Raw genomic sequence first — 14,811 nt, 5'->3', positions numbered from 1 at the left:
AAATCTGTATGTTTCTTTCATCCTTATAAACACCATTTTTAATGTAGATTTCAGTTATATGTCACTGAGATCTAGTTCCATGAGATCTGGAGATAAAACTTCTTGATATTTCTCCAATGAATCCATTTCAAATACTTCCACTGGTCGAATCGGAATTGTATTAGTTTTTTAGTGCTCCCCTGTCAATCACAGAGGTTCAGCAATTATAGAATAATTATAATAATAAAGTAAATATTTAATATTTTCCCAAACTTGTGTAGTCCTGTTAGAAAGGATGGCACTTGGCAACCACAGTACTTACAGAAGTCAAATCTGCAATAAAGGGATGCATGTAATGTAATATTACATTACATGCAGATCCTATAACTATTTTTAACAAACTAGACAAAAAAAGTGTGATTTAGAGGTTTCTTAAAATGAATCACTCAAAGCTCCTTTGATGATACATTCATGTCTGCAGTAGAGTTTCTGCATTATTCTTAGACCTTCATATACAGAACTGTGCAATGAAACATTCCTGATAAGTTAAGAGTTAAGAGTCTTTTCAGCAGGGGGCGATAACCCTCACAGCTTTTGTGAAGAAGCTGTTTTTGAGTCTGTTAGTTTTGGATTTGATGTTCCTGAAACGTTTGCCTGGTGGAAAAGTGGGTGGGATCACCGAAGATGTTACATCTTCACCAAAAAATATGTTTTTTTCAATAACTTTTTTTATTCCTTTTTAATATGTTATGTTTACAGTGTTTTGGACACCAGCACCTTTACATGTGTATGAGCTTTGTCTGATGCTTTCCTCCGTGTCTCCTTGCCTCCAGGCGTGGCTCCAGAGGTATGGCTACCTACCTCGTGCAGACCCAAGAATGTCAGTGTTGCGTTCAGCCAGAGTCATGCATTCTGCTATCGCTGCCATGCAGCGCCGCTACGGCCTAAACGTCACAGGGAGTCTGGACAGCAACACTATAGAGTGAGTTATGCACCTTTTCAAGTTTCCTGAACAATTGCTTAGCAGATTTATGTCTTGAAAAATGTATGAAGTTCCATTTCTGAAATAATATTCAGAATAGTTGCTATGCTACTGATTAGTCAGGGCCTGGGTTAATTTTAAGCTTTTTTATCTGTATACCCATCATTCTCTCCACCCTTTGCCATTACCTCCTTTCCCTCTGACATTTTGTACCCTTGTATGTAAACGTTATTCTTCCATGTATTTAATAATTTGTGTGAACGACAGAAAGATGTAGCAGTTTTATTTATATATGAGAGTTCATGACCTCTGATCAAACCAAAATCCAGTAACCCACATGTGTGAAGATGTGGCCTCCGACTTGACTGATGTCATTTGTTTTCTCCATTTTGAAGACGTGATCTACAGATAAAGGCATATTTGAATTTATGAAGGGCCTCAAACATAACTAAATGCTTTTCACAAAGAGAGAAAACCATCTTGGAAACTGTTCAGTAAAAGTCTCTTCTTCTCTTGGAATAAGATGAGAGTTCATATTGAGGCTGGGATGCCAACGATTACTGCATTCTCCGTTCAACCGGCGAGGGATTCTGCTAGACACAGAGTTGCCCCCCAGATAGATTAAGTGGGCTGTTTTAATTTGATCAAACAGGCCTCATCTCCGATGTCAGATCAAAGGCTACCAGGTGCCTCAGTGTTAATGCCCAGCGGAGGAAAAAAGAAGAACAGGGACAGTGATTGCTTACTCCTTTTTCAATCAGTCAGACCTCAGGAAATCGGCCAGATGTCTCCTTTTTAGACAAAAAAAGTGCAGTCGAGAGAAAACCAACCCGATGCTCCCTCAAATCAATGAGATCTGCACAAAGTGGTATTTCAAAGCATTCCTTATTAGAGTCGCTCTTGTATGGGAGTAGAGGGTTCAGGACAAAAAAACGGATAATTACTGTAAACTGAGCATAGCCTTTAGTTCTGACCGAGGCGCCCTGACTCGACGTCTTTTACCTGCCAACCACGATCGCTGAAATCGGTCGTCAGCGACAGTAAAATACCATCTGTGCTACAAATGAGCTCAGATTGGCCAGTGAGCTGTAAGATTTCAATGTGGTGGCCAGCGCACTAACAGCTGTTCAACCACAGGGCTGTAACAGAGTAAAATATGATGGGCTAACAGTGTGTCTGCTTTCCCCCCCCCCACCACTGCTGCTTCTCTGGCTTGATGTAGGGATAACACCATAAGGTGAGGCACCGCTCGTGTTAATACGTGTCTGCAGATGCATTACACTTTAATGTATCTGACGTCTGGGATTGTGTTAAGTTTTTTTTTTTTTTTTCTTTGGTTCGTCGTGTCCTACCCGGGATTGGAATTGGCTTTTGTTCAGCTTGCACGACGTATTTAAAGTCGACATGATGCCTGTGAGTGTTGATCTGCGGTGTCCTCACCTTTACCCTGCAGGTGGATGAAGCGGCCCAGGTGCGGGGTTCCCGACGAGCTCGGCGGTGCGTCCAGATTCAGTGTCAGGAAAAAACGATACGCCCTCACGGGCCAGAAGTGGCAACATAAACATATCACATACAGGTGGGTGGGTTTGATATTCCTGAGCTACTACACTGTAGATCTGCTTTTGTTTGCTTGTCTATTGGTGTTTTTTCCCCCCCCGAGCTCAGACCTGCCGATTTCAGTATCGTCTATTGGCATTTCCAGTGAGTATGTGTCTAACTAGATCTCTGTTTTGATGCCGATTTCCATTTTCCGAATTATGCAAAGCTTCAGCCTGTTGATAGCAATTTCAGTCAAGTCTAGTTTCTCTTTTAGAACTATGAAAAGGAAAGATACAACAGAATTCAAAATCTATGTATTTTAGTCTGTAGTGAGTAAATATTACTTCTTTATTACCTTGTATTATTATTACTTGTTTATCTTAGGAGCATCTGTGTGAGAGAGCAGTCGCAAGACAAAATGACGATGTGAAATTTCCATGTCTTTAACCTCGCATATTAGTGATTGACCTAACCCTGAGATCCCCCAAAGGCTGCAGGCATTTCCAAATCTAGCATGCTCCATGACAAAACAGAGTAAATAGGCTGGACTCTTCCCATCCTGCTGAGGTCTTGCTATCTCTCTCTCAGCCTGGATGAACCACAGACATGTCTCCACAGGATGTAGTTCATATCTCTGTGCTTTCTCTGACTTCGTTTTAAACACCTCACTGATACTGAGACTTTTCCTCCTTCAGTAACAGCATCCACTCTGAAGCGTGTTGTCTGCATGGACAGGTAGCATTTAGGCACAATGCGTTCAGTGATGGGAAATATATTCTGTTTTTAGTAATATTAAGTAGTATAATCTTTGTTGTCATTGAAACATAAATTACAACAAAATTTGTTCTCTGCTTTTAACCCATCACCCTTGGGGAGCAGTGGGCTGCCATGTGCAGCTCGAGGGAAGCGTTCTGGGGTTAAGGGTCTTGCTCAGGGACCCAGAGTGCAGGCGCTGGGGATTGAACCGGGTACTTGCATCCTTTTCTGAGTGCAAGCAGGCTGCTCTAACCACTAGGCCAACACTCCCCATACACCAAGACGCAGCTCGGTAGGCAATTTGGGGTTAAGTGCCTTGCCCAGGGGCACATCAACATGTGGCAAGGGGAAGCTGGAATCGAACCCACAACCTTCTGATTGCCAGACGACTACTCAACCCATCAAGCCACAGTCGTCCAGAACGATGCATATCAGTCTCTAACTTTGAAGAGATTTTAACTAAAATGGAAAGTGTTGGTGTGTTTAATGTGGGCGTTTTAATTATCGTAATAAATCTAGTTTTACACTTTTTGAACTGCTGATTACAGACCAGACCTGAACTCTAACTAAATGTGCAACAGAACTTGTATGTTGGGGGGGGGGGAAGTCCTAATTCACCCAACACAACTTCCCTTCTTTTCTCTCTCTGTTGAACATTAGTGTGGCATCGTTCAACTTATGGAGCAAATGAGCACCAACCAAAGAGAACAGACAGAGATTTCAACTCAAAATATACAGAACCAAGGGTTAGGTAAAGTCTGAGTTAAAGCCTCAATCTGTGAAAGAGCCGGCTTTATCCCAGCCTGGCTCTAAAGCCAAGGCAGTGCAGCAGTCTGCACGGCAGATCTAGGACCAGAGAGCTCATCACCAGTTTCATGATTCACAACCCCCCTCCCTGACATCCAGCTCCATGAGCAGTAATGTATAGGACAGCATGCCGCGGTTATATAATATTACTCTGTTGATTTAGCGACGGCAGTAGCTCACATTTTGTAATATTTTTTTCCGCTGCTAGACGGTCTCTTGCCCCCAGCTCCATGTTTCATCTAATAATCCTCTACAATTGATCTTGTTTTGTCATTTTTTTTTTTCTTTTTTCTCTCCGCCTTGGAGATCACTGTATAAGCAGTATTACACACTCAATCTAATCTCGGTATCATAACCTACGGTCCAAGTCGAACTTTGCATTGTGGATGCCGCAACTGCCCACGTTACTTTCCCTTTTTTTTTTTTTTGGTGAAACTCAGCTGGGACCGGGTTTAAAATTAGTCCTGCGAGCGGCACATCTGCGTCGGCGCCCAAATGAAAGGAAGCAAATGAGCGGGCCTGATGAAGAGCGGAGGAGTGTAAAATGAGGAGGGAGGAAAGTGTGGAGGAGAAGCAGCTGCAGAAAGAAAGGCATTAGGAGAGGAAGGATGAGGAGGAAATCCTGGTGGAAGGCCAAGGAGTGCTCTCTGAAGCCGAGGAATTATGTAATAAGTTTGAAGCATCTCAGATCTGCTAGCCTGCACGTATGTACGTCTGTGTGTTTCTGTTGTACGTGGACCAAAGCCCGGCGCCTGCAGCTGCTCCTTTTATCTCAAATTGGTGCAAAGGGTAATGCAGCAGATTCGTCTTTGAGTTCCTCTAATCTCTTTTAAGTTTTGGAGCTTGATGTAACAACTCGAGGGAAAGTCTTCCTGGCCATATTAGATCTCTCGTTTCAGTGCCTCGCAAAAGCGTTCGCACCCCTGGAACCTTTTCGTCCTTTGCGTGTTTTGTGGGGATTTTAATTTATGGAACACCAAGTCGTGAAGTAATGATGGAAGGAAAATTATACGACATTTTTTTATACATGCTCCAATACGCCGGCATCCTAAGAAAATTAGCAATCAGTTGTCTTTAGGAGTTACTCCACTGGTAAAAAGTCCACCTGTGTGTAAGTTAATGAATCCAGCTCTTTGGTGACGGCTTCAGAGGTTTGTCAGAGAACATTAGTGAACAAACAACAGGGAAGGCAAATCAGATTCAGCCAAGAGACTATGGGACCTTTTTGAGGAGCTGCAGAGATCAACAGTTCAGGTGGGGGAATATGTGACAGGGCCAGAAATGTTTTTTTTTAGATGTGCAAGTCAGGAAAAGTCAAGAAAAGTCTGGAATGTATTTCAGTATTTTCCAGGCTTGGATAAGTATGGATTTTTTTTTTTTTTGCATTTCTAGAATTCCTTCTTTATTGAAATTGTAAATGTTGTGACTTTCACTGTGTCCGTCCTTCCTTCCTTCCTTCCTTCCTTCCTTCCTTCCTTCCTTCCTTCCTTCCTTCCTTCCTTCCTTCCTTCCTTCCTTCCTTCCTTCCTTCCTTCCTTCCTTCCTTCCTTCCTTCCTTCCTTCCTTCCTTCCTTGAAATGTGTCCCTTACATTCCTTCATTGCACTTAGTGCACGCATGCCGTACGGGCCGTCTGCCTCCTTCCTTCCTTCAGGACGCTTCCTTCCTTCTCTCCTTCATTCCTTCCTGCCGACCCTTCAATGGGGCCCAATTCCTTCCTTCCTTCCCTTCCTTCCTTCCGTCCTAAATATATTCCTCCTCTGAATGTGTCCTACATATATTCCTAATCCTTCATTACTGAATTCCTCTATATGTCCTTTCCTTCCTTCCTTCCTTCCTTCCTTCCTTCCTTCCTTCCTTCCTTCCTTCCTTCCTTCCTTCCTTCCTTGTGTTCTTTATTCTGGCCTTCTTTCTGTCCTGCCTTTCCTCCTTCCTTTCCTGCCTTGCATCCTTTCTTTATTCCTTCTTGTCATTCCTTTATTGTATCCTCCTTCCATACCTTCCTTATGTCCTCCCTTTGTTGTGTCCTTCCTTGTCTGCTGTTATTCCTTGTATGTTCCTGTCCTTCCTGTTTTTTTCTGGATATTTAAGCCCTCTGTCCACCGTAGAAATAACTGTCATGAAAGCTGTGTGAAATGCAATCTAGTCTGTGGTTGCAATGTTATAAATGATCAACATGTTTAGCAGGTAGTATTTTTCTTATGTTAAATAGGATAGTTTTGTTTTCCTCTAGTTTTTCTAAATGATCTGTCACTGGATTTAATGCAAAGTTTCCTAAGAGGCTCCTCAGAAACTGAACCAACGCAGGAATTTAGAGAAATATTAGACCCTGTTAAGATACTCCCCATGTTGATGGTTGCATGGTAGCAATTTTCCTTCATAAAATTCCTCTCTTAAAACTTCTGTCTTGCTGTTTCAGACTCTTAGGCTTAAAATAATCTTAAATTACATTGCTGGCATTTGGAAAGCATAACAAATGCATGATCGCCCCAGGTGTGTGCTAGTTTCTATGTAGACACATCCAGTCCTCTCAGTGTGGAGGCACTAATTAGCTTTGGCCTCCCCACTGTTCTCCCTGTGTGCAGGTGCTATTACAGCCCAAGAGTTGCATCCGGAAGCATCATCACTTCACAACGTGGCGTTTTAATACCCTTTATGGGCTTCCACACAGCCTGGGAATCTTCTCATTTGTCCTTCTCTTTATCCACCTTGCCTTTAAAAGAGGACACGCATGCGGCGAGTTGGATCACAGACTCAAATAAAATCAGGTTGTTTTTTTTTTAATCCTCAAGGGGCTGCAGTTGTTGTTAAGGGCTCTTAAACAGAGCATGACAGGGTCATGTGTTTATGGAGAGCACCAGAGGTTGTCAAAAACCTTTCTTCCTTCTCATCTCAGGAAACTCATTTGTCCCTTTTTTCCACATCGTTCACGGTCAGGTGCTGCTGGTTTGAAGAGTACTTCATCTGCTTATCCCACTTGCATTTCTATTTTCTGTGAAAACCTCCACTACAAGACAAGGCGGACGTTTGCTCTGACTCCCCGTGTGGTCTCAATCAGGGGGAGATGATTTGCTCTCACTGCAACCAGAGCAAGAAGGGGATTCTGAAATTGAAGATGTTTTTCATGGCAGTGGCAAGTTTGCGCGTTTACAGGTTTTGGGTCTTTTCCTATCCAACAATTTTAGGTATGAAATGGAGTTGTCCTTCACAGAAAGTTTCATACCAGCTGTGCACCAATTTCTGTCTGACAGGGGAACATTGTGTACCTGCTTTGACATAGTGTTCTAAAAGGAAAGGTCCCTCAGACTCATATTGGTTTGATCCCAGGTGTCTCATGTTTCATAAGAGTCCATTTATAAATGACATATGAGCATTTTCATGATTACTTGAGTCATGAGTCACTGTAAAGATTAAACTGCCAAGAGAAATACTCTGATATGTTAAATTTATGTACATCTGCCATAGATGTACCTACATGTATTATATATATATATATATATATATATATATATATATATATATATATATATATATATATATATATATATATATATATATATATATATATATAGTGCCTTATTACTTCCATTCAGTGAACAGGAAAAGGCCACGCTTCTGTGTTTCCAGTCGGTTGATCGTTGGTCCAGGCTGATTCCAGCCTCTGCATTGTTTCTGCCTTGTATCAGAAACCTTGAATTAATGCCATCATTACTATCTGTTTTCGCTCTGCACCCCTGCACCCCTATTGTCTGACCATGATAAACCCTATTTTAAAGTCTTAGAGGCATATACATTTTTTTAACAGTTATACATGTAAAACATCCCATTTAAGTTTTTACACAGAGGGAAATTCCTATTTACGTGCTGTCTAATATGTGATCGTTAAATATGCAAATTATTGGCTGTCTGAGTGAAGGTTCGCTACTTTACATAAACTGCAAGTTAACATATTGCAGGTAAAACATTCGATTTGGGATTTTTCTCACCAGTTAGTAAAAAGGCCAGAAACAAATAGAGTCCAGATTTTTGGGACTGAAAATGTACTTCCTTATATCTGGATATTTCCTTCACCAGTACTTAAAAAAAGAGTTTGATGTTGCGATGATACCTGGGAGTGAGCACAATAAAGATATCATAAATAAGTTTAGGGTTTTAAAATCTGGATGTAGCAATTGGGGCATTTCCAGTTGACACTGCTGCAGATTCACCATCTTCTTGTTTACGTTTAATAATCAGCCGTTATGTTTCCCTTTTCAAAGAGGGAGCCAATAGAAAAAACATCAGCTAACGCAAAGTGCAAATATGCAGCGTATATAAATGTGCCTTCCAGCAGCAGACAAAGACTTTCTGATAATATTTACTCCTATCATGGGAAATGACAGCTTGACAGGCAAACACAGATGCTGTGAAGCGCTGCAACAAAAAAAAAGGAACAAAAGCAAGGAGGTGGCAGAGTGTACATAAAGGAGACACGTGGGATGGAAGGAAAGAGAAAGAAAAAGAAACGGCGAGATCTTGAATAAACTTGAAAAGCTCTAATGTGAAGACCTTGGTGGGAGAAGGCATCTGGCGCAGCGCTGTTTAGCTGAACACTATTATAGCCGCTGTGCTTCTGGGCTTATGGACGGCTGCTGTGTTGTACACAAAACAGGCCTGTGATGTAAACTATCCCTATCTATATATCTTGAGAGGGGGAAAAAAAAAAAAACAATTTAATAGAGCATGACACTGGGATATTTTCACAGCGAATAAACCGGTGAGAACTTTTCCTGATTGCCCAAACCAGACCGGAGCTCTCAGCAGGCAGCGGGCTGTTGATAATCCTTAATTAGAAAATAAATTCCAGTGGCAGGAAATTGTCTCGTTCTTAGCACACCTGCAGCAACTCAAAGCCGGCAGGGGAGAGCTCAGCTGTGTTCTTTCACAAATCGCTCTATTTAGCTCTCTGTTGGCGAGCCGGATAAGCGTGAAATAGCACCAAGCGGGGATAACAGCGGCACTTTCTTTAGATTCTTCTGGATCCTGACACGAGGTTAGAGTTCAGCGGGCTGACGGGCGGCGACGTCCTCCTGTTTTAGTCGTCGTCTAATGATTAAAGTGTTGACATACAGGCTGGTATGAGATTCTCAAGGTATCATAAGCTTGAGGCAAATTACCCTGGTTCATCATGGTATTTACAAATGTATTGCTGGTGAAGATTGTCAGTCATCCAGGTCATGGTCATTCCAAAAAAAAGTAAAAACAAAGCAACTGGACTTGTTTTCCGTAGTTGAAGACGTTTCGCTTCCTCTCCAGGAAGCTTTCTCAATTCAAAAAGTCTGGAGTAATGATGAGTAACAAGCTTTATACCTTTACCTAACAAAAGCCTTGTAATGGCTTAGATAACATGCAAATTAATCGAAACCGGTCCACCCCTTAGTAATGGGCGGTCTTTAAAGCCATTAAGCCAGCAGAATGGACCGAAACTGGTATGTATTAAAAAGTGTTATATGACGTTATACGTATTTTTCTCTTAGTTTTTGTCTTTCCCTGCTGGGGATTTTCTCTTTTTTTGAATCCGGGGGAAAAACGGAATGAGCCTTCTTTCAGCCAGCTGTCTGGAAGTGCACAGAACCGGGTGGTCGCTCTAGCATTTTGTCTGGAATCGCATTAAAAAGATGTAAAACGATGACAACTGGGTCATGAAATATCTACTTTTTGAAAACCTTGATTCTAGTACCAGCCCATGTTTAGTTAGAGGTGTTCAGTACCAAGTGACCTTTACGGTACATTCTAGTCTTTAAGGTTCCGAGCCTAGGGGGAAAATGATTCTAACATTGTACTATTTCCATACTAATGGCTTTCTCCCATCATGTCTTGGCAGCATAAAGAACGTGACACCCAAAGTGGGCGCCGATGAGACCCACGACGCCATCCGGCGAGCCTTCGACGTGTGGCAGAGCGTGACGCCGCTGCGCTTCGAGGCCGTGCCCTACAGCGAGCTGGAGAGGACCAAGAAGGACGTAGACATCACCATCATCTTTGCTTCGGGTTTCCATGGCGACAGCTCCCCCTTTGATGGAGAGGGGGGCTTCCTTGCCCATGCGTACTTCCCGGGGCCGGGGATTGGAGGCGACACGCACTTCGACTCCGATGAACCGTGGACGCTGGGCAACCCCAACCACGACGGTAGGCACCGCACACTTCTGAGTGTATGAGGCTGTTGGATTTCGTTTAAGTCAAATACCTGGAGGTGAATGAAAATGTTGGCTGTGTGTTGCGAAATGTTTTGAAGCACATGTCATTTTCAAAATTAAATGCACCGGGAAATTGTCCACTGATTGTAATTTGCACTTGGACTGACCCTGACTGGAGTACGTCTTGTTGGAAATTTTAAAAAATCACACTCTTTTCCAAACAGGAAACACCCCTGATCGAGAAAACAGCACTCTTTGGTTTAGAAGGCGTCACTGGTAGAATAAAATCAACGTTAGCTATTCTGACAATCAGTGATTTATTTAATGTAAAGTCAGAGCACACTGATATAAGAAGCTATTTAAAAGTGAACGTTATTGAGACTCCGATCAACCGGGCTGCAAGAGAACAACAGAGAACAAGATTTCCAGCACATAACAGGAAGGATGAATGTGTTTTATCCTTTTGAGCTTTCAACCTCGGTCTCCTGGGGGGCCTCACGGAAACCTCGGAGTTGAGGAGTAGAAGTGCATTCTCCAGGGAAAACGTGTGGAGACTGCTGTTTTATTATAGCTGTTATAACCGTGCTGACGGCTAATATGAGATACTCAAGATGTTGCCTCTGCTCCTGACATAAAAAATGAATGACCACTCAAGGGAAGAAAGTTAAGGAATTGTATGTTTAATTGCTTATCTCATATTGCCTTTTATCATCTTTAGAGAAATCAGTTTTCCGAAATCGGCTTCTGCAGATCAAATCTTTACAAGAACCAGATATTGTAAATCTGCCACAGAAAACCCTGAGAAATGAATCTCTGTTCAGAAGACGTTTTTTGTGTTATCTGATGGCTGTCATGTGACTTGAAGCTTTGTTATATTGCCTGATGATGTTGCAGCTGGTAGGCCTGCCTGCTGAACGTTGTGGTGGTCTGCTTTGGTGAGGTGCTTCCTTTACTGAGCTAAACTTATTATATCTCACTGTATACTGACCTCAAACCTCTGCCCTGACCAACCGCTTGTCCTCAGAGCATTTCAGCTACTTACGGGGTCTTAGGACATTTCTACATAGTAAGTTGAGTTTGTTACAGCTGAAGTCCCACAGACCTCTGCATGTGTGCATGAACATGTGCAAATTGTGTCAGGCCACCCTCTGAAATATGTGACTCCTGTAGAGAGTTGGAAAAAAAGCAAGATATAAAGAAACCCTGTAAAGCCATTGTTAAAGCAAAGAACAGTTAAACCTCATTCAGAGTTTAAAAACATGGTTGATTTCTATTCATATATTTGCATTCAGAATGATATTAAGGGAGCCATTTTTTCCCAGAGTCCAGAGGCTACAGAGAGGGGAAGCATGATCAAATCAAGGAAACAGGGACAGAAGTTGAAAAGAAAAAAAAAACGATGAGTTGGCGAGCAGGAAGCAGCAGGGATAACAGAGAGTCTAAGAGATGGTGAGAGACAATGGCAGAGTATCTCTAGACAAATATTGGAGGTTGAATAGCTCACAGGAGAGACAGACAGAGAGGGAAGACTGAACAAGCGGCATAGCGGGGAGTAAAAATATTTGAGGAGAGCATAGAAGAGAGGGGAGCTTTTGAATGCAAGGCGGTGAAATTAGAAGTGAGGAAGTTGAAGACAGAATTTTAAGCAGGACCGTTTTTTTTGTGGGCAAGCAGCACAGGCAGGTTTGTTCAAGACGTTTGCGTAGACTGATCATACTGACAGGTATCAACTGTGCACATTAATGTTGCAAATTAATGAACTACAGTAGGGCCTTACTTCAATTAACTTAATACTTATACCATATGGTCAGTGCCAAAAGCTAGTCTGTCCAGTCAGACTGTAAGAAAGTAAAAAAAAAAAGGTAGAAAGATGAAGTGATGGGGTGATTTGCCTTATCTAGCATCCCTGTTATCAGGTATAAAGAGCTTTGTGACGAGTTAGGGAGGTTGTTCTGTAAATGACAGGTTGCCGGTTCGATCCCCTGCTCTGACTGTCTCAGTGGTTGTGTCCTTGGGAAGACCCTTCACCCAAAATGCCTGCTGCTGCTGGTGATGGTGCGTGAATGGGTGAATGACTGACTGTAGTGCAAAGCGCTTCAGGGTCGTCGGGCTTGATAAAGCGCTGTACAAGTGCAAGCCATTTAGCATTTATGTTTCCTCAATATAAACCAAAGTCACCTTCATCATGCATTGGTAAGTTCTTAAATAGAAAGCAGCTGAGTTTCTTATCTTCTTTTGAAGACGTTGTCACCTGTTTGGGTTAGAAAATGGAGGATAGAGTCAATGACTTGTCACCTTAATAGACCTATTAGTGACACCAACGGCGCTATTGAGCGCATAATGTAATCGTTCTGACTACAATTTATAAGCCTGAGACATCAAACCCACGTTCAAGAGACAGGGGAAGTCTGACTCTCTTCTACTGAAGCACAGAACATTGTCTTGCGGTGAATAACGGAGACTATATACTATCACCTTCAAATATGCTAAGTAGCAGAAAACATACTCCATTCAGCTGTTACAATTTTACATCTAGAAGTAAGAAGTCGTGCTTACAATCCGTTGCTCGTTTTGACAAAACATTTTGATGTTGAACTATATATAAGCTGATATAACTATGATATAAGTTAGCTAAAAATTGCAATGGATAAGAATTTAATAGCGTTACAGCACCATTTTGAAAACTTGAATTTGATGGCTGTTAGGATCTAATGGAAGATTCCTGCATGTTTTGCTCTAATCTTCTTTGTTTCATAAGCTTTAACCTTGTACTGCTCAAAATAAAAAGGGAGTCGCCTCTAATTTCAGCCAAACCATTAACATAAACATGCCATGCATACTGGATTGTACTGCTATCACTGTTGCTGATGTCTTTAAAGAAGGAGAGGCAGCAGTCATTTGAGAGCTAAGATTCGCTGCCTTCATTCCTTTCAATGCATTCAGACAAACACGCAGTCAACCTCTCCTCCAGCCTTCCCTATGCAATATTAATACATTGCTGCTACAGCCCACTCTCCTGTGAAAACATCCCATAATGCATGCCGTTCTCTTATGCCTGGCCTGCATTTCCAAATGTGAACATGCTCTCGCTGTATCCTTACTGTTCACTGTTGCATATAGGCATTTTCCTACATGATAACCAGCGTTGCATAGAGACGCTGATTATAACAGTGCTTTATGCTGAGACTGAACAATTCTTAGAGCCAAGAATCTGATACAGATATTAGGTTTTCTTGCTGGATTTTTTATTTTTTATTTTTGCTTTCTTGGCACAGCAGCAGTATTCCAGGTACAGGGTGGGTATTTTCATTGTGCCACCTCTAGGTGTTGCTTGTTTAATTATTAAAAAAACTGCATATTTACAGTCTTATTTACTTTTGTGTTTTGATTTGTGAAACCTAAATTCAAATATACAAGGAATGTGAGGCTGATAAATAAACAATATTTAATATTTTAGGGCTGGAATGATGGCCTTTTTCACTCAACCCATTATTCATAATACAACAAACATCAAATTGTTAAGCAGCGTCTGAGCGCATGATATTAATTAGAATTTATGAATGAAACATCAACACTATTCCAGCTAAAATCTTTATATAGAAATGCATCCTAGCACCCCATTAAAAACTGTGATTAAAGCTAATCATAGAATGTTATTATCACACCAAAAGCAGCTCTTCAATTTGCATACTGAAAACTGAACAGAGGAAGTAATAATTAGCGATTGGGCTGGCAATCAAAGCACTTAACATTCCAGCCGTATTTACTCGTTCACACAAACTTACACACAGACACGCGTACATTCAGGATGTCTGTCTTTATTGAGTAGTTTATAGAGATTTTTTCTCTTGTCATTCACCCACACGTTGTAGAGCACATCAAGGAGAACACTGGGCTCAATGCCCAAGGACACTTTAACATGAAGCCAGAGATCAAAGCACCTTCCAGTTGGCCAGCTGCTGCATCAGCTTGGCCATGGCAAGCAGTGCAGCAAAGATATAAACCTAAATTTACTCACTAGTTTTAGAAATTATAAAGTCAAGGTTTGATGAGAATGAAGACTTGTTCGGTGACAAGAAACGGTTCAGAAACTCATAATCTGTGATTAGATAACGATGCACCGATATAAGAATTTGGGCCAATATCAATATCTGATATTAAGATAGCTGTAATGGTCAATAACCGATATTTACTGATTATCTTTCCATACGCTTTCAAAACCTTTAAAAAACAACCTCAATGTTAACATTGCTTCACATAAAGAGAGACTTTATAGATAAAACTTAGAACTGAATAATGCCAGGGAATCGTTCTTCCCTGAGCTCATCAGCAAAAACCTTAATAATGCTAGGGTCTTTTGTTAACCTGTCACAATTGACAGGTTAACAAATTCTCTTGTGACCATGCTCCATTCTACCAGGGCCTGCAATGAATTTCCTAACTTCCTTACTTAGGAAATTCCACAAAGATCCTACTAAAATCTTACTAAAATCTACAAAATTAGAGGGACAGTCTATACATCCATATCAAGTTCAGAACCAAATCGGTATCCAACTAGAAGACAGCACTCTTT

General features: G+C 41.5%; 1 protein-coding gene across 2 annotated transcripts in view; it reads left to right on the top strand.

Moving 5' to 3' along the window:
* Positions 1 to 14,811, top strand: part of LOC105935326 (matrix metalloproteinase-16) — a 93,172-nt gene that overhangs the window by 23,888 nt on the left and 54,473 nt on the right. Inside the window, exons 2-5 of one of the 2 annotated variants that reach the window (XM_012875679.3) lie at positions 813 to 961; positions 2,184 to 2,198; positions 2,415 to 2,537; positions 9,926 to 10,230. In XM_012875679.3, the coding sequence (XP_012731133.2) occupies positions 813 to 961; positions 2,184 to 2,198; positions 2,415 to 2,537; positions 9,926 to 10,230 (592 nt within the window). The remainder of the gene's footprint in view (positions 1 to 812; positions 962 to 2,183; positions 2,199 to 2,414; positions 2,538 to 9,925; positions 10,231 to 14,811) is intronic. The other variant, XM_012875680.3, reaches the window with a different exon arrangement.

The sequence above is a fragment of the Fundulus heteroclitus genome, chromosome 21 (genome assembly GCF_011125445.2).
Source record: "Fundulus heteroclitus isolate FHET01 chromosome 21, MU-UCD_Fhet_4.1, whole genome shotgun sequence".
Taxonomy (NCBI): domain Eukaryota; kingdom Metazoa; phylum Chordata; class Actinopteri; order Cyprinodontiformes; family Fundulidae; genus Fundulus; species Fundulus heteroclitus.
This window is presented reverse-complemented; position numbering and strand designations above follow the sequence as displayed.